The sequence below is a fragment of the Zalophus californianus genome, chromosome 15 (assembly GCF_009762305.2).
Source record: "Zalophus californianus isolate mZalCal1 chromosome 15, mZalCal1.pri.v2, whole genome shotgun sequence".
Lineage (NCBI taxonomy): Eukaryota > Metazoa > Chordata > Mammalia > Carnivora > Otariidae > Zalophus > Zalophus californianus.
The window spans coordinates 85,744,680-85,766,678 of record NC_045609.1 but is presented as its reverse complement, the minus strand read 5'-3'; the positions used below and the strand labels follow the sequence as shown (position 1 = coordinate 85,766,678).

Sequence of the window (21,999 nt, the reverse complement as noted above, 5' to 3'; positions counted from 1 at the left end):
TTCCTATGATCAAGGGATATATATTTAGGTCCTCTTTAATTTTCTGAGCCATGTTTTATATTGTTCAGTGGACAGGTTGTACATACCTTTCATTAAAGTCAATCCTAAATATGTTTTTGACACTAATTTTTCCTTATACATTAAAATTGTATCTTCAACCTTGTCAAATTCACTTGTTATTTTCAAAATCCTATACCATATTCTATGTAAACAATTATGTAACCTGAAAATGAAGACACCTGTACTCATTCCTTTCTGATATATGTGCCTTCATTTTTCTTACCTTTTAGTACCAAAGTCTGTCTTTATCTTTTTATTATCTGTGTATTGGAGAAAAATATAGTGGGGGGGGGGGGCTGGCTTTTTTCCCTCCAATCTAGTCTGTTGATCTAGGCCTTCTATTTGAATCTTAAGATCATTTACATTTAATATAATTATCAATATGGTTGGGTTTATTTTATTTTATTTTTTTAAAAGATTTTATTTATGTATTTGAGAGACAGAGAGAACGAGAGATAGAAAGCACGAGAGGGAAGAGGGTCAGAGGGAGAAGCAGACTCCCTGCCGAGCAGGAAGCCCGATGTGGGACTCGATCCCGGGACTCCAGGATCATGAGCTGAGCCGAAGGCAGTCGCTTAACCAACTGAGCCACCCAGGCGTCCATTATGGTTGGGTTTAAACCTATCAAGGTGTTATTTGTCCTATCTGTTCTCTCCTCTCCTTTCCATCTTCTTCTTTTTAGATTTTTTAAAATCAATATTCTACTTTGCCTTTTCTATTAGCATATGAACTTTCTATTAGCTTATGTTGGTTTTCTTTGTGGCATTCTAGGATTTATAATATTCATCTTTGACTTGTCAAAGTCTGGCCTTGAGTAATATTACATTTGCTCATAATAACATAAAGAACCTTAACCAATTGTTATTTCCCCAGTCCTACCTTTTGTGCTATTGTTATTTTACTTCTACATATATCATAACTTCCAAAATTCATTATCAATTTTATTGTGAACAGTTAGTCATCTTTTAAAGAAAAAAAAAATTCCCATTTCTAGCGATACTGATTCCTCTGGGAGTTGTTCATCTTCAGTTCCCACTAGTTCCTGCCTGGTCTCCTACGGCTTCCCCATGCATGTATGTTTTAGTATCTGCAACAAACTCAAGAGGACACCATGCAGATTTCTGGAACTCTTGCTCTGCATGGCACCTTCTTTCCCAGTACTCTGCCTACAAATTGCAGCCACCCAGAACACTAAAACAGTGTATTAGAATATTTGTAGCATCATTAGTCATAAAGGCAAAAAATGACGAGAACCCACACTTCTCCTGACACAGGGTAGGAAACACATTATGGCACATTCACAAGATGGGATACTATATGTAGTTATTAGTGAAAATCTCTATAGGATTCAAAAATAGAGGAATCTCACAAAAATGTTGACTGAGCAAAGTAAGTCAGGGAGACATCAGTATTATTACATTCATATATAATGCAAAGCATGGAGCCGAAGGGAGGGGAAGGCAGAGATGGCCAGGGAGGGTACACAGGGTACTCAGCAGTGCTGGTGGTGCTCCATTTTTTTAACCTGGGTGGGGCATCATGAACCTTTCCTTTATTATTTATACCTCACAAATTCTTTGTGAATTCTCTTTTATCCGAATTATTTCATAAAAATCATGAAAATATCAACTTGTCTCCAATGTGCTCAACAATGAAGGAGGCTCTTGAAATTGCTCCTCATCTGATAAAAAGTGATTCAAAAGGCTACTTGGTTACATGGTTTTCTTGTTCTTCTTGACGTTTAGATTTTACAATAGGAGAGGAAAGGGGGAGAAACATCTAAGCATCTGAGTTCCACATGCACCATGTCTCCTCTTTCTGTGCTCTTACTTTCCAGAGGAGTCCTTAGGATCCCAACCCCCAAGCCCCACCCCCTTCATCCCACCAGCCTGGCTTACGTTCCTCCAAAGCACTCACATCACACCCTGACAGTCTAGGGGATACATATCATATACACGTGTATATATTTCTCACTGGCATTGAAGCTCCATAAGGCCCAGAATTTTTTTTCTTTACTAAATTCGCAGAGCCTAAAAGAGGGCTTTGCATATAGCTCAATGGATATTTGTTGAACAACTATGACCTGAACTCCAGTCTTCATGGCCAGGCCTAGGACTCCGTCAGTGGGTGGCATCTGCTCCCCACCCATTCATGGGAGGCCTGAGTGCCCAGCCCTCACCACTCAGGACCATCCTCCTTTCCTCCCTATTTATCTTTACTTTGAAGAGAGCAACTCTTATTTTTTTTAAGTCCAGGGAAAGAATTCAATAAATGTATTGCACTGAATTTCTAGGACCTCGACCCTAATGTATAAAACGGAATAACTAATCAAGGGTCATTTAACAACTATGTCCAAGGCACCTGGGAAGTGGGAATCCTGACACTCCTCCACGCTTCCTTCCACCTGCTCTGTGGAAAAAAGGGCCAGAACATACTTGGTCCAGGGAGGCGAGGGCTGCACAAGCTACTGCTGTCCTAGCACGCCTCCCAGGGGTTCGCTACAAAGCTGGAAATTTCCTGGAATCTACCCAAGTGTCCAAAGGTCAGCCTGGGAAGTCTAAGTCATTTTTATGGTAGTTCCATAGGCCAGGGCTCCCCAGATTGCACTGTGGGGAACATCAGCATCCCACAGGTGCTAACAGGGAGAGGAGCTGTGGCATAAGGTTCTGTATTTGGGGAAGTTCAGAAAATTTATAAACTACAGACCTTCTGACCATGGACAGTATATGCACCATACTGAGAGATCTGAAGAGTCCTGCCATAAAAAACCTCTCAGCTTTGTTTACAATTTCCCAAGCTTGTAGGTCATGCAATCTTTCCTGGTGAGACATCTTAACACCCAGTAGAACGGAGGTTTTATCAACTGACCTAGATTAGGTTCCTCTAGAGTTGAATGTAGGTCTGCTCCTGTCTTCCCAAACCCCATTTGTGCTTGGCTGTCCCAGAGCCCTGGGAATTCTCTGCTCAGGGCAGTGGCAAGTAACGGGATGAAGGAACGGCTGGGTGGGAGCCCTACTTTGCTGGTTTCCCATGGCAGGGTGTGGAGGGGCAGGGTGGGCAATGACCACCTGGCTGAGTGCTGCAGGTGTCCGGCAGGAGAGGCAGAAATCGCCTTGTCTGTCAGACAGACAAGCTGTAAAAATTCACAAAGAATCATCCTGCATGCTGTAAGAGCACACACAGCTCAACTCTCTGATATAAACTGAGAGTCTTAAGTTCTGCTTCTAGGATCCAAGGTTAAAACTGCTGAATTTAGAAGCTCAGGAGTCTCATTAGACTCTCTGGGCACCCTGTGGCAGGTTCAGAAGTGGTGCCCGAGCAGCGCCCAGGCCTGGGATGGCAGGGGGGCACTGCTGCACCTCGAGGCCATGAAAAAGGCCTCACAGAAGGGCTCTGGCCTTGAGGTGCAGGCAGTTTGAGGGCAGACTCTGCAATGGTCCCCTGGGGAGAGCCCAGAGCCTCAGGATCCAGGGCCTGTTTAGACCTCTGTTCTTGGTCCTGGTCTCAGGAAGTTGTCCCCTCTGATTTTCCACGGAAGGTTCCGCCTTTCTGGATCTCCTCCACCCTGCACCCCAGCGAGCGGAAACCAGTTCCATCAACAAGCACGGCTGTGCCCTGTGTGGAGAGAAAAGGCAGGCCTGCGAAGGCAGTCACCAGAAGTTGGCCTCCATACAGCGAGAGCACCTTCCTCAATAAACCTTTCACAGGTGCTTCTGCAAAACAGGTCCGGACAGTGAGGAGGCCAAAGGTGAGGCCAAAGGCAAAGCCAGGCTACCGGGGCCCCAGGCTTGGAGGGAGGTGAGTGACTCGCCGTGGCCCAGGGCCAGGGAATCCAGGACTGTAGACCCTAGAGACACAGAGCAAGTGCAACACGACTCCCATTTCAGGCAGCGCCTCAGTGAAAGGCTCCGTGCTTTCCTTCGGAGGCCTCATTTACTACCAAGGAATAAACATTCAAGATCATTTACAGGATGCTTTTTCTAGTTTCTCCTTGTCAGACGGAAGTAACAAGAAAACAATTATACCAGGAATTTGCTACAAAAAGCGAGGCACATCTTTCCGCACACGTCCTGTCATCGAGACCTGGCGGGCCCAATGCCCTACATTCCCTCACTTTCTTTCTGCAGAGCAAAAAGCCATGTTTACAAGGATGGCCCCAAACCACGGCCGCTGAATCAAAGGGCAGACACTGACAATGAAGCGTGCTCACAGCGCTGGAAATGGCTCCAGCTAGCACTTCACAAAGGTCTCCAGCAGTGGTCGGAGCCACCCGACCCATGTCCTACAGCACCATGCTGGGAGCCAGCATCCCCCGTGTTAAACCAGAACTGCACACATATGTGTCTCACCAGAGGAGGATGTCCTGCATATAGAGACCATCTAAGAAAGCAAAACATTATCTTCAGGCTGGTGTGAATGAACGAACAAAGAACCAGGTGTTGCCAGAGAAGATTCCGGAAGAGTGAGACAGCGGGCTGGTTCCCATCAGAGCCAGGACGGGTGGCAGGACCCCTGTCCTCCTCCCCAGTTCTGCAGGGAGCTCTCTCCAGACATGCTGGGCCTCTACCATGGCTCCGTGTGGCCGTGCCATGAGGATGCACGCCATATGTCCTGTACTCAGTAGGCGTGGCCAGCGTCCTTGGGACATTTGCTGGACGCCAAGCAGAACACTGCAGAACAAGGGCCGAAGCTCAGACACCAGAGCAGAGCCTGGGGTCGCGGACGCTGACCCGCAGGACCACCGGGCTCTGGAGAGCACACGCCATCTGCTGTGAAGGCAGCAGGTGCTCTGGTGCCGGGTCTTTGGGGGTCCCATGTCACCCCCGGGACAGCTTTACACGTCACTGCTAGTGCCCCCACCTTACAGATGGGGAGCCAGAGGCTCAGAAAGGCTGTTACTGGTGGAATGGTGTCCTCCTAAATGCCATGCTGAAATCCCAACAGCCGGCAGCCCCTGAGAAAGTGTCTATTTGGAGAAAGGTGGTGATTACGAGGAGGCCATTAGGGAGGGCCTGAGCCACGACCCTGGTGTCCCTGAAACAGGGGAAAGGAGGACACGCAGAAACACCCCAGGGGAGTTTGTCCCAAGAGGAGCAGCCATGTGAAGGGGCAGCGGGAAGGCAGCTTGAGAAAAGCCTTGACCCTCCAAAATTGTGAGAGAGAACAAGTTTCTGCTGCTTAGGCCACCCAGCCTGGGTTACGTGTTTCTGCAGCCCAGGCGAGGACAAATGGTGCACACATTTCCTCAGCTTGCTGGCCAGAGATGGTGCTGGCTCCCGCCCACCTGGCAGAAGTCCCAGCTCCATGCAGGCCGAGCTTGGCACTGGGCGTCCTTGACAAATGGCCATACATGGTGATGGCTCGCCCGTGTGGTGCCCGGACCAGCACCCAGACACCTCCAAGATGACCCCCTTGCCACCCCCCTCTCCCCCCCAGCTCAGGAGAGGTTGAGGGGGGCATGCACAAGAGTCTGGCTTCATCCCTCACATCCTTATAGACCTGGGCTGGGTCGAGGTCAACAGGTGAGATGGACACGTCCCTCAGGTCAGCTCACTCGGCCTGGAGTGAAGATCTGCCCTTGCAAACAGGGCTGAAGGGGCACAGGCCTAACCTGGCTCAGCTGGGAGGCAGCCCTGGTTTTTCCAGTTATATAGTCACGCGGTGCTGCTGACTTCAGAAGGGCCCTGAGGGAATGTGCTGTCGCCCAGAGCAGCCCTGCGCCCTTATCCCTCCCGTGTCTTGGCCAGAGCAACGAGCTCCCCAGTCACAGCTGGGCATGGGGATGAACAGCAATTTCTGCCTGTAGCTCTGGTCACGTAAATGGCGTTCACTTTGTAGGGACGAGAAGGCTTGGCCTGAAAAATCAAGACATCTCTGAGGCCAAACCAAAGGCAAGTGGCCTACTTCTGGGGTCGAGGCTTGGTCAGCCTCGGCCAGCTGGCTAACACGCGCCTCTCACTGTGCACAGGCTTCCCCAGAAACACCCAGGCTGGTAAGGTGAGACTTTCCCTCTGCGTTCTCCGGGCACACCGCTCGGCCCTCCCTCCCTCCAGCCCTACAGACCAGCGTGGGGTAGGCGCTGTGAGCACCGTCAACCTTCACACTGAGGAGAACAGCTTTTATTAATACAAATTGGGCCATTAATAATATTTAAATGCATTAGCTTTAACACAAATAAACAAGATCAGCCAATGAAATTTTAAAAAACTTATCCTGTATGCTACAAAAGGAAACGCGTCCGGTGAAGAGGCAGGGGCCCCCAGCCAGGTGTTAACACCCAGAGACCACGGGAGCCGTGCGTGGGTCCGAGATTCAGGCTGTGAGGAACATCAAAAGGTGTTAATGGTTTCAATATTTATCTGCTGCAGGGAAGCACTCTAAAAAGAAGACAGAAAAAAAAATTCTGCTAATGGCTGTGTCTTTGCCATTAAAATGAAAAGCTTAATGCATCTTATAATCAGAGGACAATTTGCAAATCATTAAGAGAAATGTAAAATTCCATTAAAATACAAATCAAGAGACTCTCCCTGGACTAATAATCTTTTTGATATTATTTTGCATTTCACTATTTCTGTTCCAATACCCAGGCCCCACAAATGATCAGTTCCTGAACATGCTATTTACCACAGCCTACTTCTTTAACGAGACCGAGAGAAGGATAATCTGCTATTCAGAGCAGGTACTAATGAAGAATTCCATATATTCTGAAATTTAATTAAAACCCCAAAGATTTCAAATTAGATGCAATTTGAAATGCCTGGGGCAGAAATACATGCACTTGCGTGGTGAGCGTACCACACTGAAAGTTGATACCGTAATTGGTCTTGATGTATTTTTGTGTTGCCGGGCTGAAGCACAGAACTCATAACCATATAAAAATTCTCTGTAGATTACCTGCTCATTGAAAATGCCATCACTCAGGTAGTTCTCCACTAAATTACCATGCCACTAAAATGCACAAAGTGATTCGCGGAGTGGCACAGCTGGCGGACGCTGCCAATGAGTTATGCATGCGTCAACGCGGCCTTTTTTCTTAGTAAAATATGCTCAGTTGAATATTAAAACATAATTGGCATTCAACCTAAGCAGCTTAAACCATTCCGTTATCTTCCTTTAAACCGATTTGGCTCCTCCACAGTTATTTTCAAGGATGCGATTCACAAACTAATGATGCCATCATACTCAGCTAGATTTGCGCTGTTATACATTGGTCATAAATAGGCGCAGTTTCCATGGCCTGCTAGGGGTGGCCTTTAATATTAGCTGCTCTTGAACATCAAAGGCCCAATTCTTGAGGAGAAAAAAGGGGGGGTTTGCCATTTATATTGGTTCTTGCATATTTGATTCTAAAAAGAGGAAGAGATGCAAATTTTCTATGAAAAGTAGATCTTGACCAAGCAACGAGCCCTGTGTCTCCTGAGCTCAGTCTCTGGGTCTTTCTCAAACCGTCCAAGGGAAGGCCGACCTCAGGCCAGCTGAGGAAGGAACGTGCATTTTTAGAAAATGCAGATGATGCACACGCACACACACACGTCTAGGATTGGGTCCTTTACACAGTGTGTTTTGTGCAACAATCGACAGCAGTACTCAAGAAACGAAAAAGTAGTTGCCATAGTAACGGAGATACTGTAGCTATTTATGCTGGGGGCAGGGTGGGCACGGGCAGGACTCACCAGGGACACTACTTTCCAAACATGATCGTATTTACCTTAATATTTGGAGGGCAGGAAGAATCTGATTTCTCATAATTGATAATTCATAACTGAGTGATGTACTTTAGGCTAAAGACTTCCCTCCCCTACTTCAAGTCTTCAGAAGCACAGTATTGCGTGGCATTAGGACAAGACACGATGCCCGGCGGGCTGAGCCCCTGGGGGTCTGTTCTGCCTGGTGACGGCCACCACCCAGTTCCAGAGCCACACCAAAGGCCTCCAGAAGAGATGGGATTTTTCCATTCCGACATGGAAACACAACCTTCAAAGCAGAGTGTATACTTGTAAATCTTCTATTCCGAGTCAGCCAGGACATAAGGGATACAGGTAAAACTCACATGTGATGAGGAAATTGAAATTAAGTAATGGTTTCTACACTTTTGGCTCCTGCAGACAGTTTCGCACCATTACTGCCATTAATTTTCTAATGGTGATGCGTTTAATGTATTAACTTACAGTCCAGTTCTATGCACAATTTTTATTAAAGTATAATTTTTCTATAAACCCAGGTGGTAGAGATAATTCTATTATTTCTAGGATGGTATAAAAATGCATTTTAAAATGCATTAACACTGCCTATAAAATGTAAATATACAACATTTTATGACAACAAAAATATTTAAGCATTCTCTTTGGAAGCAACACATGTTAATCTAATGCCTACAGTGGGAATAAAACTTTTGAAAGCACATTTAAGTGAAAAGTCTATTTTTTTTTCACTTTACAATATAGACCTGATAGAAAATTCCTATTTTTTCAAATGAAAAAAAATGAGGAAACGGACAATGTAATTTACTTTTCTTGGTAGGCAGAAATCTGATATTGTGCTGCTCTGGGGTGAAGTCTACCCACACCCGCCCAAATGAGGAAACTACAGGTGATTTTCCTAAAAGTCTGAACATACTTAGGAGACTTCTCTGTTAACAGGAACTTCTACTGCCTTGCGATAATTACTATGCTAGATGTAACACTGATATTTTCATGTGAATATTTCCCTGTAAGAGCAGCACTGTGACAGTTTTAATTATCAATATTATTTACTTGTAATAGAGATCCTGTCCTGTTCAATACAAGGTTTGAAAGTAGCTGACGTTTAAATCACCTTTTAAGCTTGGTTGCATCACACTGTGTGACCCCAGTGGCCTTGAGTAAAGGCCCTTCTCAGGTTCATTTTTTTTTTTTTTTTGGCCTGAGTTATGGAAACCTCAGGGAACACAGGATCTGACCACCTCCCCAGGTTTGGGATGAAACTTTCACTCAATGAGGCTTCCCAAGAGCCGGTGGTGTTACTGATTTGTCGGAGGGCTCTGGGCGCAGGAACACCACGCCTGCTCTTGGGGTCCTGCAGGCTATGGTCCTGTTTAGCCACACGAGCATCTCAGGAACCGGTACCCATCGACTGACTACATTCTCCTCCATGGGAGGGGGCTCTTACTGCAATCTCTAGGGTAGGTGTCAGGTGACCCTGTGCGTGACGAGAATAACCTCCTCCACAGCAACCCCAGGACGGGATCTACATCAGGTGTGTGGAGAATCAGCTTGGCATCCAGGACCTGAAGCAGTCTCTTCCCCTCTACTGGTTGCTTCCGTTGTTCAGAGGTCTCCCCAAGAATCTAGAGCATCACTCATCCAACTATTTCAAGGAAAAACCACATTTTGGGCCCAAAGTATCTGGACACCTCCCGAAGGTCCTGGTAAGCTTTGCCAACACTACCATGGGGTATCCTGGACAAGTACTGACACCTGGCCACACCCCTTAGACAATCAGGATGGGGGGGCATCATCCCAATGTGAGTCTGTAACCTCACAGTACAGACACTGATGTGCAGCCGGTCTTGCTCACACTTTGCAAACAAAAAAGGTAACATACAGGCTCTCCCACCTTCTCACTTGGCTAGAGCTCTAGATCAGATAGACACATGATACATAACCTAAAACTTCAAAAAGTTAATTACAACAACAAAAGCACTTTTTAAATAGGCAACTACAGGCCTCAAACAAAAATCATTATTAAATTAGGAATGTCAAACGTAGCACAGAGTGATGCACATTGCAGAAGCTCTCATAAGATCCATTTCAATAAATTCCTTTAGAGCAATAATTCTCAAAATAGGGCATATGCATATGTAACATATACACTTGTATGTGATATGTACATACACACGTATAAAAATATATGTGTACATATGTACATTTGCCTATCTTAAGATTTTGGATGTGTCTTGGGGAGGGGTGAAAAGTACAGAAATTATAGGTATAATATGAACAAACCGTCTTGAGCATCCGGATACATGCATTCCTAGATAAAGGGGTGGAGATTCAAGAGCAACTTGACAAAGCTGTTGGTTTAAATGAATCATAGCTGAAGCTAAAACTCCTCGTCCAAGATGTGGTCACACAGTACAAAGAATAAACAAATACCAAGGACAATTGCCAGGCAGGAAACGGCATAATAAAATAGGAAATAATGAACTAAGACATAATCTGAACCCCAGGCTCTTTGGCCCATGAAATTCACCAATATGCCAAAATGCAGTTGATCAGTTGAGTTGAAGAGCTAAGGGTGAAGTACACGGATTGTTTCTGAGCTGGCTTGGCCAGTCACTGCCTCCCCCAGATGGAGCCAGAACCAACCAGGGCAGTGGCCACGGGGCCCACAGAGCCACCACCCCTCAGGGGCTCTGTGGCTCCTTTCTGCTCAGGCTGGGGGCCCCTACCCCAGAGAAACCCTCACTGTGGGATGCAGAATTCTGGTACTCTATCACTGATTCTGCCGAGGAGCTGGAAGCAATGCCCATATCTGAACATCGACTGGGGCCGGGCAGCCCACGAAGGGGTGCTTCTGTCCCTCCAGGAGAGGGACGTGCATCAGCTGCCGGTTCCCGTGAGCATGAGGTCTCGCAGCCAGACAGAAGGGGCTGTCTGGAGAAAGCAGTGCTCCTTCTGCAAGGCTTGGAAAAGGCCTTCTGGTGCCTCGAGGAGGGCTTCACGGGGACCATTAATCAGGCCCTGAAAGCAGGGAGGCAAGTAAATGTCCCCGATGAGGAAGACGGCTCACTCACACCTCGGTCACCTCCAGGACTCACTCCACACCCTGTACACTGTTTGAGTTCAGGGTTCGTGCCCACCTTTGTTCTTAAACACCCCCTGACCTCCTCCCCCCCACCCCGCCCCGCCCCGGGCTCGAAACCACACGCACAGTACAGGCTGGGCTGGACACCCCATGACGGGAGGGGCTGCTCCTGATTTCGGACACCTGACCGTCTTCCTGGCACCTTGACCCTCGCGCCTGAGACCCCCTCTCTGGCTGTTGATCTGCACCTTTCCCAGCATTGGCCTCAGAGGGCCTTGAGCCAGATTTCTGTGTCTGCTGCCCCCGAAAAGCAGTGTGGCAGCCCTAGGGTTGAAAGTACATTTTCAGCAGCTTTCTTTCCCACTTAATTTAAGTGCAGTGTTGTTAGCTTGTTCTAATCAATAAATGGGCATCGGAACGTTTACGAACTAGGTAATATCATAGCAAGGCCAACAATTTCTATACGGCCTCATTGCCAATACGGGGGACCATGAGAGCCACCAAGCAGAAGCTGTAAATGCCATTCCCTGTTCTAGCTATTAGCCTCTCTTTAGATTTGATTTTTTTTTCTCAAGTGCAGGGAAGAGTATCAGCAGGAACCTGGTGAACGCACAGAGCTGCCTCCTGCTATGTACGTGAAGGGGATGCCAAGGAAAAGCCCCATCTCTGCTGCACGCACTGCAGAGGAGCTCAGGCTCAGGCTGGACTCGGGACTTACAGGTGCACATGTGACGATCACTCAAACTGGCCACAGGACCCTGATGGGAGGAGGGCTCGGTGCCTCCTTGCCTGGGGAGGCAGTGGCCCGGGGTGAGCAGCAGCCGGGAGGGCAGAAGACCTGTGCCCCGTGAAGGCTGGAGGGTGGAGGCCGAGGGGGGCTGGCATGATTAGCCCTGGCTTGGCTCTCTGAGAGGGAGTTTTAATGTTAAAGGGCCGTCTCTGGTGAGGACCTGAGGTAACGATGCTGTTCACTTCCTCGTGGTCCAACCGCCTTCCGGGACTCCCACAGCCTCCCCTGGAAGCACACGGCACGGTGAGACTGTCTTCCATGACACGGGGTGGGGGCAGGGGGGAAATTCATTCATCTACCCTGGAAGGGCCTTTCCTGTAACTCTCTGGCAGGGCTTTCAGGAGAGGCCCTTTGGAAAGAGGGTGTTCAAGAGATACACAAATAAAAGAATCCTTTCTGAGGCTTTGGAATACGCACCAGCAGGGTTAACAAATGCAGATCTTACTACTGTCATGCAACTGGATTTCATAGCTACAAGCTAATAGCTGTGACGGAGGAATTATTAAAGTGTTAAACATTTCATTTAAAAGGGAACACTGCAGTCACTTTGAAAAGAAAACTCAGAACTCATCTGTTGAAAACCATCATCTGTGAGAAGACAGTGGAAGGAGCAGCTGGGGTCCACCCCCGTCTGCACCCACCCACCGGGCTCACACGGCCGCACACGCTGCGGGGCTTGCACTGCGGGGCTGCCTCCCGGGGGGCCATCCAGGGAAGAAGCACCCACCCCAGCCTGGCAGAGCAGGCACAGAGGCCCAGGCACCCTGCTCCGAGCACCTCGACAGGCAGAGGAGTGGAGAAGGGGAGGAAAGCGTGTGCACACATCCTGAATCTGAAAGCTGGTCTCAGTTTCCCCCAGGTCTGCTTTTCCCGAACTCTGTGAAATTGCACTTCTGGCAAAGTGCTACTTTTATCTTTTTACCTGCTTTGCCACAGACTACGAAGGCGACATGAAGACGCATATTTATACAATGGAGCAACGTTGCTTTTAATAAGTAAATATAAGGCTAGAAAATATTAACAGGAAAGAACTTCAAACATATCTCATTATAAAAGAAACGTTAAGATTTCAAGACCAATGGCTTCATTCAGTAACTATTTCTTGGAGAAAAATGAATTCAAAATAATGCTGACCTCTGCAAAGACTTGATGGGGGGCACCTGACCTCCCTAAAATGCCTCATTGTGCCCCCAGACGGCTGTTTCTCCATCAGACTGGTTACAACAAATGGTCCAGCTGATACTTTAATAAAGCAGATAAGCAAAAAGCAAAACCCCCCTAAACTCTAAAACCAACACACAACAGTTTTTTCTTAGAAAATGCCCTCCACCAGAAACACAATCTCCCAAGAAAATTAAAGCACATCTTATTCAGCACCCACTTTGCTTGTCATCTCCTGAGCAGCACCCTGGACCTCACTCCCAGTAATTGCAGCCTTTTTCCCTCGGAGGAACCCTATCTGCAGTGGCTCCAGGAAAAGGGGGCCACACACACTCCCAGACCCGTGGTCACGAAAGACAGCTTCACGGCTCCTTGGCTGAAAAACCCAGGCAATTAACTTGTTACTCATCAAAACTGGGAGAATTTCCGAGATACGAAGTTGAACTATGTGAAATTTCTAGTATTTGTTAAGTTTTTTAACCTAACAAAAACTGTAATTTCATATGGTTTACTTCAGCACACGTGTGTGACCAGCCTTAAAAAATGAACCACTGGTGAACAGGGTGCTCACCTCATGGAAGATCCTGAAATGGCGAAGCGGTCTTGCCCACAGACAAGAGGGGCCGGCAGAATGCAGCGGAGGCCTGGCCCCTGGGGGCCCCCAGTGCACAGGCCAGTGCCTGAGGACGAGCAGGTTAAGGCGCTGGAGCTCAAGGGTGAGCTCTGTCAGGATTACGTTTTTAGAACAAGTTAAAATAGGCAGACCTGGTCTAAATCTCAGAGGTGAGACCATGCTGAAAACATGATACGCAAAAGCATGTTAAACGTGTCCAAAAATTAAGATGCACAGAAAACAGAATTTGTTAAAAAAACACTTATTCCACATTAAAATGTACCCACGCCTCCCAGTTTGTGAAGGTTTCTTTCTTTATGTTAATGCAGCGTCCAGAGGTCTCTAAGGTTGCCGGAGGATTTTCCTCGCATGGGACTTACCCACTCACCATGATTTCACTGGTGCTACAAGATACAAAGTAGAAACAGAGCAAAGCCAGCCACCACTGGATAGAGGGGTGTCACCACACCTGGGGGTTAGTGCCAATTAACTCCGTGTTAGCAACTGTATATAACCATCCATCGCCTCCCTTCTTAAACCGTAAAATCCCCACACCTGGTCCCTGCCTGGGAGGAAGTGATTGAGCTAAATTAGAAAAACCTGGCTTGCACATGCTACGGCGTGGGAAACCCTGGCCGGCGGCAACCACTAAGTGTCAGGAAGCAGGGCTGGCCCAGGGGACCCTGTCCCGAGGAGGGTGCTGGAGGCTGTCTCCCCTAAACCTGGCTAAAAGGACCTGGCCCCAGTTGGAAGCACCCGTCAGCACTGTGGGGCTCGTCCAACAGGGAAGAGCTTCTAGCTGGGTCTGGATGGCCCCATCCTTACCCCAGCAGCTGCTTCCGGAGCGTTCCGGTCACCCACACTGACCACGGGGGCTGGACGAGGAGATGGGCTGGCCAGGGCCCAGCGCCAGGGAGGCAGGGTCGGTGTGGCCAGTCCCAGCCCTCTTCAAACACTGAGGACAGGACCTCAGGATTTTATAAGCTCACTTCCCACCTCCCCCTTCGATCATACAGATACCTCCTGCCTTGGTTTTCTAATTTTTCTGTCCTGAAAATTTCGAAACCTTAAATTTCCGCTCACTATTCAATAGCCTGCAAGAGAGGAAAGCCAGTCGCGCAATTCTTTCTCGCTCCTAGCAGCACAGTTCTCTCCAAGTGATGACTGTGGACAGCAAGAGTTCAGCGCACCAGGATTCCCAAGCCCCAACTTCAGAAGCAAAGCCACACCTGAGTTCCTCAGCCCACGCAGCACACGGAGGTCACACCGCGCTCCCTGCGGCCTCCATGCAGCCGGCTGGCTCATGCCCCTGGAGAGTGGCGGTGGCCCCATGGGCCCATCCAGGACGTGACATGTGCCCAGTGACATGCCGAGGCCCACTGGAGCGCCCACGGCCCTCCCAGAGACCGTTCTGAATGACACAGGGGGCTCATAAGGGGCCCTGGCCATTACACTTTGTACCGTTACAGTTCGTTATGTGCGGAAATGCTCGGGGTACTTACTATCTGTTCACTTGTCTGACCTTGTTAGTCAATGCAGGTATTAGCTCAACTTTCCAGGAGTTTCTCCAGCCCCTGCCCCTGAAAATCCTACTCCACTTTCAAGTTTCTTTTTGCTGAAAATCATAGCAGCTACTAGAATGCCATTAAACTTATTTAGGATACTCTGTCTTGAAATTCAGGATTGCTTTAAATTTACGTTAAAGATAGACTTATTTTAGAGGGAGGGGTGGAGGGGCAGAGGGAGAGAGATGCAGAATCTCAAGCAGACTCCACATTAAGCATCCCATGTGGGACTCGATCTCACAACCCTGAGCTCATGACCTGAGCCGAAACCAAGAGTCAGACGCTCAACCGACTGAGCCACCCAGGCACCTCTAAATTTACCTTATCTAAAATCTCAGGGTAGTATTTTCCCTTGAGTATATGTGTGAATACATCTATACATATCTGTGTACACATACACATGCATTTATCTTAAAATGAGTATATAAAATCACTATGCAAAATAAACCTCCGGTATGTGTCTAGAATAATTTTAGTTGCCATAATTAAGGTCCAAACCAGAACTTAAAAAGAAGCACTGGGAAAATGTTTTTTGGTGACCACAGACCATGGCCTTAAGCCTGCGACATTTAGGCAGTAAGTTCTCAATTCATCTTTAAGAACACAGTATCTAACCATGGCAAGTTTGAGAAATTAGATTGAAAACTTATCCAAGACGAACCCAATGGCGCTACCCACTCTGATGTAAATGTCACCAGCCGAGTTTATGGAAGTGGCTAATTGTCCATGTACAAGCCTCATTTTCTGTGCTGTTGGCAAGCAGATAGTTTAAGTTAACAATAAGCTTATTGAAAAATTCACTGCTATTCAGATGTGTTCCTATTTAAACCTTTCAGCCAACAAGAGTCAAGAGTCGATCTGCATGCATCATTTTTACTGCCTTTGCCAAGAATTACGTGACCACGTGCCAAAACTAACACAAGCATTTGGAATGGGTGGAGATCGCGAACTCTTGTCCTTATAGCGTGGCCACATGCTGTCTCTGTTTAGATGATGTAAAAATACCAAGTCAGTAGAGTCGATAAAATGGGCTGTGATGTAAGTGATAGTTAATCAGTCAAGCTCCCTGAGCGAAACCCTATGAGGCGGCGGAGTTACTGACCTCGCTGGAAAACGGGATGGTGAATCGCAGGCAAGGGGAGGCCTGGGAGGACCTCAGGCTCATGGAAATAGGCATCCAGCCAGGACACGCACTGCACCAGGGGCTCCGTCATTTCCTCTGGACGGCCGAGCAGCTCAGGAAGAGTGGGGGCCTCCGTGGGTCTGCAAAAGTGATAACAGGAGGGTAATAAACCTCAGGCCCTGAGTCCACACAAAGCAGTTTCCTGGGTATGGTGCCCATGGCCGTGCAGCGGTGGGCAGGTGCCTTCCAGCCACGTTTCCACCTTTAGCTCTAAGAAACACAACTCCTCTCTGAAAACAAGAGGCGACTCCAGGAGGAACATCCCAGTACACAGGCTCTGCTCCTTGGGGCTCTGAAGGTCCGCAGTCCTGTGAAGTGAAGCAGGATGTGACAGCGCCGGGACAGCAAGCGCAGAGGCAAGCCCAGGGGGCGCGAGGCTGCCCCACTGCAAGGCTAACAGTTGCACACGCGCCTCTATCATTCGTCTGTAAAATCACATCTTATCAAAAATATCTTCCAGAAATACTACCAAAGTAATCAACCTGCATTTTGATCACCCCGCCCCTCCCACTGAATTTCAACAGAATGGCATGTTTGGGATTTCCTACCGATTGGGGCTGCATTCTGGGGGATTTCCTCGCAGTTTGCTTTCGGTCCACGGAGTCTCATGCTTCAGAGTGTCTAATCTGTGTGTAGGTCCTTCTGGGAGGCTAACGTCAGTCACTCAGCTCTGGCTTCTGGCTTTTTTTTTTTTTTTCCAAATTCCCTTGTTCATTCCTTATGGTCACTTCTTCCTCTTATCTCAAGTTTAAACCAACATACTTTAGACTCGATTCAGTTTGTTCCTTGCCCTCAGGGTCTGATTCCTCCATCTGTGGGATCTGGTAGCGGCCTCTCACAGAGCTGGCTTACCTTCAGCAGGTGCCGAGTCTCTGGGGATCCGCTCTGCTGGAATGAGGAAACATCCCTGCTTCTGAGCCCTAGTTTTATGACGGATCCAATTTTTATTTCAATTTCCTAGAACCCCACACCCACAAAAGCGCTGGCATCAAGTCTGATTTCTTCAGCTGACTTTCCTTCCTTCCCTTCCAAGGCCCTGGACAGGTGGCAGGATTCCTAGCCGCTTTCTGGGCCTGGAGGGCAGAGTCTGTCTAGTATTCTCAGATACGGAAGCTCTGGGGTAGGGCAGCCACGAGCAGCTCTTCCTGAGCCTCCATACCTCACTCTCTGTGTGTTAAGGATGGGTGCGCACGCACATCAAACTATAGGCTGCCTGTGTCCCTCGTGCCCACCACCCTGTGAGGGTTTGAGTGGGGAGGCCACCACCGGCTTGGCCATGTGGCCCAGCATGGGGACGTCAGGGTGACTGAGGCCCCCGGGAGCATGCACAGGCTGTTGCAGATCCAGAAGCCTGTGTACTTCACAGCACAGAGAATAACTGAAGACCTCGAAGCAGGTCTTGCAGAAAGAATCCTGCATTGGAGTCCAAGTCTCTCAGGCACAGCGTTCTGTGGAAATGAGTGTCTCCACTGAGGTCCCTGGATCTTTCCAGAAATAAGCTTCCTTGTATGGGATGCACAGAAATGCCCTTTCTACTGTTTGTCGACAGAACAGAAAGTGGATGGGGGGGAGGGTGTTCTAAGCACTTGCATGTGGACAGTGATAAGGAAAGAACAGGACCGTGAAAGGTAAAAGAAACGAGCCCCCGCTAAAGCGTCCAGGCAGAGAGGGGCAACAGACACAAGCTGCCCGCCCTGCCAACTCACGACCAGACAGAGCAGGCCCGGGCCTCGGCCCAGCTGCCACCTTCGTGAGATCTCTGTGGTGGGGACTCACGTGGACAGGCCCTTGGTCGGCGTGGACCCCAAGTCCACAGGGGTCCCCACGGGACATGCTGCTTCCGTGGAGCCAGCGGGGCAGACCCATTGCTGGGGGTGCAAATGCATCTCCTCCCTGCCCTGATTTCTCATTCCAGCAGAACATCTGGTCAGGGAAGGAGTCGACTTTCCCATGCCTGGCTTACACGTTGTTCAGCTTCAGAGAGAGATTCTAGCCCGTCTGTTCTCGCACTGTTCCCTCCACACTGATGATGCTGGAGAATAAAGACGGGGAGGGCTGTCACGCGCTTTGCCACTCCATTCGTGGGGGTGGAGGGAGGGTGGATGGTGTGCTAGGTAAGACAGGGCTCCCCTCCCACGAAGCAAGGCCAAGGCCGTCCGGCAGTGCAGGCAGCAACCTGCACATGACGTCTGTCCAAACAGGACACGGACAGAGCTAAGGTGCTGATGTCCCCACCCTCAGTCCATGGGAGATCTCCCCCCCGAGGAGGCAGGAGAGGGACAGGGACTGAGTCGAGAGCCCACACTGACCCACACGCACCCGGTGCCTCCTGCAGAAGGCCACAGATGGCTGTCAGAGCTTGCAGGCTGCGCTTGGCCTTCACGAAAATGGTGAATGTGCTTCCCTGGGCCAAGGGACACACACCACGGGAGATGGGGCATCTTAAACCGAATGGCAGGGGCTTCAGTACCCACTAGTGACCCACTTTGCTCCAAGACTTACAGCTCCCTCCTCAGAGGCCCCTGCGTGGAATAGGGGCGTCTGGGTTTCGGAGGCACTGACCAGGCTGATAGCCACGTCCTCCATGAGGCTAAGGGACTAGAATGGGAACTGTGTCCCTACTAGCATTTCCCACTCTTAAAAGGATATTTGAAGAATTTTTATAGTAGGAAAATTCATCTTAAATTGATTTTTTATGCTTGTGCTAAAGATCTCAACCTCTGATTTACTCTGTAGGTCTCCTTTTTAACTCTTTCTCTATTGGCATTAGGTAACTATTCATGGGTGAAATGTAATTAAACAGCTTTGCTTCTGAAGCAAGGATTTATGATACTACATTTAAAATGAATGGCATTAAACACACACATAAAACCAGATTTTTAAAGCCATGACACAAATTTCCATTTCTACAATAAAACGAAATTTATCCTCTGCCCTGCCCTCTCCTCCAGCCTCGCTTCGCACGCCCCTGCACAAGCCGTGGTGTGACGGCAGCACGGCCCCGCCAGTGACTGTGCTTATTACCGAGGAGTCTCTGCAGGCTTCCTTACCGACCGGCCCCGAAGCCCCAGTGATTATGGGCTCCGCAGCCCACGCTCCCTTAAGCCCCCCAGCCCAGCCCTCCCAGGGAGCCTGCCGTGCAACCAGCACGGAGACGCACACACCCGTCTGCGGGCCAGTGCCAGGCGTGGGAGCCCAGAGCCGGCAGCTGGCCGGCCAGCCCACAGGGCACACAAGAGCAGACCCTGCCCTGCTGTCAGCCGGGACCGTGTGGTAAGGGGCAGGCACATCGGAGTCATTCTGCCTGAGACCTTCTCCCAGGATGCCACTCGTCATCAATAAGAGTCACCCTAGGCCAATCCCAGGACACTGGAGGCCCCTGCCTTTTGTTAAACCTGGCTAGAGAGGGCTGGCTAGCAGCTGACCAATGAATTTGGCGCTGCTGAGCTTTTCCACACAGGACAGTAGACAGCACTGGGCACACCGCAATAGAGCAAACACGAAATGCTATGTGGTTCGGTTTAAGGGTTTCTTCAAGAAACATGCAGTTGCTGGCAATCCCCAACAACAGCCTCCAGGGGAAGCCCCGGGAACGCCGGCGTGATCGATAGCCCCGAGTCATGTTCCCCTGCCGTCGTGACCCCGTCCGTTCCGGCGCCTGGAGAAAGAATGTTCCGGTGAACTGTTTCAGATGTCAGCTTTGTCTATCAGCCCAAATCAGGATGCAGGAGAGTGGGGGAGTGGGGGAGTGCTCTAGAACAGACTTCTGAAACGTCTGTAACGATGCAGGGATGCCTTACCCACGTACACGGAGCGGAACCCACTCACAGCGTTACGCACAAGCCTAGATGGCATTCACGGGAAAGCTGTCCTTCCGACCTGCAACCCAGCCTGCTGTCTCAACACATGGATTTCGGTTAGAAAGTGAGCGGACAGAGGCAGTGCCACACCAGCCACAGAGGAGGACAGGGGAGTGAACCAAGTTTAAAGGCACAAGGTTCCGAGCCGTCCATCTGCCTCATGGGAAGCCATCGGGTGTGTCGCCCCAGCCAGAGGGTGAGATCTGTTAAATCAGACATAATTGTGCATTTATTGCACAGGGCTCAGGCTAGTGGCAGCTGCAGAACCAGGAGCCCGCTGGGCAAAATGAGCCAGGCCGGCCAGCCCACCAGAAAGCCGCACCCAGGGTCTGCAACGGTATCAAGGGCTGGCGCGACACGAGGAAACCTGGAAGAACATTCCTGACCCCACGTCCTCCAGGATCTTCCCAACGCTATGAATTTGCTCAACACTTTAAAACTCAGTTTGGCAGGAGATTTGGGTATTTGGGTTTGGGGGCACCTCAAGACTTCGTTGGTAGTAAAGAATCACTAAATCTTCATTTCTCAATGAATTCTACTTCCCAAAGACATTAAAATGTCATGTACTTGGCTTAAACCCCATTTGATGTAAGAAGACAGGCCAAAAGTTCTAAGCTACTCACATCTGATTAGCAGCATTAGCTACACCCAAGGGGCGGACATTCAAAAACCTCTCTTTTTTGACCCCAGGACTTTTCCAGTATTTCTGTCTTCCTGGGACAAAATTGAGTTTTATGGTTTGGGAACATGAACTGGTGATGCTAGAGGCTCACCCACGCAGAGCTCCAACCTTAGGAAAGAGTTCCAAAGACGCGTATTCTTTGGAGTTCATCTGGAATCTGGCAGCAAGTTGACTCAGGCTGTGTCCTTTAACAAGGCCGGGCAATCAGTCTGTGGGAAAACACATGGATAGCAGGGTACAGCCTGTAGTGGAAGGAAAAGCCCAGAGCCTTAGCCACATACAGCGTTTTGGACACCCTGACAATGAGAAACATGTCCCAAGCTGAGCTAGATAAGCAAATCTCCCCTTCTCTGGCTCTAGGACACAGTGTGGACTCCAGAGCAGAGCGCCAGACCCCACAGCATCAGGAAGGTGCACATTTTCAGCAAAACTTTAAAATTGCAATAGAGGCGATTTTAAAACATGTGGATACCGCTGCCAAGTATCACTGGCAAATGCACAATTATGTCTAATTTAACAGATCTCTAGCAGAGTCTCTTGTGTTTGTGTCTGATGGATTTGTCCCGCATTTAATGATACCTTCTTGCTAAAGCTCAGATGCTTTTTTTTTTCCAGTGGTAGGATGGAAGAAATAAATTACGCCACCTACGATTAAAAAAAAAATCATTTTTTTAAACGAAGGGGCCGAATAAAGATTTTAAACTCTTTATTCCAACTGAATTTTGTGGCTTGATTCTATTTAAGCCACTATTGAGGACCCATTATGGCCACGGCTCATCCACAGGAGCACTGACGCAGCATCTGTAGCACAACTGGGCAGAGAAGGAAGGCGGAAGACGCAGAGGAGGTGCCAGCAACCTTCCACTCGGCCTCTCAGCTCCATGCTCCCCTGACGCCCGCCCTGATGCCGGCTTTCACAGGCCATCTGATGAACGGACACGTCCAGCGGCAGCTCTGTGACCCAGCCTGCCGGCTAGCAGCTCACACCAATGCTACCGTGTGGGTGTAATGGGATCTGAGCAGTTACCTGAACTTCTAAACCAGGGAAAACAGGGGAAGGAGGAAAAGCAAAGTGCTGATGCAGGTACTAAGAAACATCGGCCTCCAGCAGTGGCACTAAGTCAGAGATGAAGGACAAAGGCCTCCCGACAGGGGCTCGTCGAGCAATAGGACCGGAGCCTCCCGAGGCTCAGGGCGGCAGCGGGCGGCGTGACCGTGCGTCGGTGCTGTCCCAACGACATGCATGTCAGTGCGTGGGTTTCCCACGCTGCCCTGGGCACGCTCTGCAGTCAACTGAGGA

General features: G+C 49.1%; 1 protein-coding gene across 5 annotated transcripts in view; it reads right to left on the bottom strand.

Annotated features, from left to right (window-relative positions):
• The window catches only part of MGMT (O-6-methylguanine-DNA methyltransferase), a 301,372-nt gene that overhangs the window by 37,007 nt on the left and 242,366 nt on the right, over positions 1-21,999 (bottom strand). For all 5 annotated transcript variants that reach the window (XM_027596746.1, XM_027596747.1, XM_027596749.1 and 2 more), the window contains one exon: positions 16,077-16,237. In XM_027596746.1, coding sequence (XP_027452547.1) covers positions 16,077-16,237 — 161 coding nt within the window. The remainder of the gene's footprint in view (positions 1-16,076; positions 16,238-21,999) is intronic.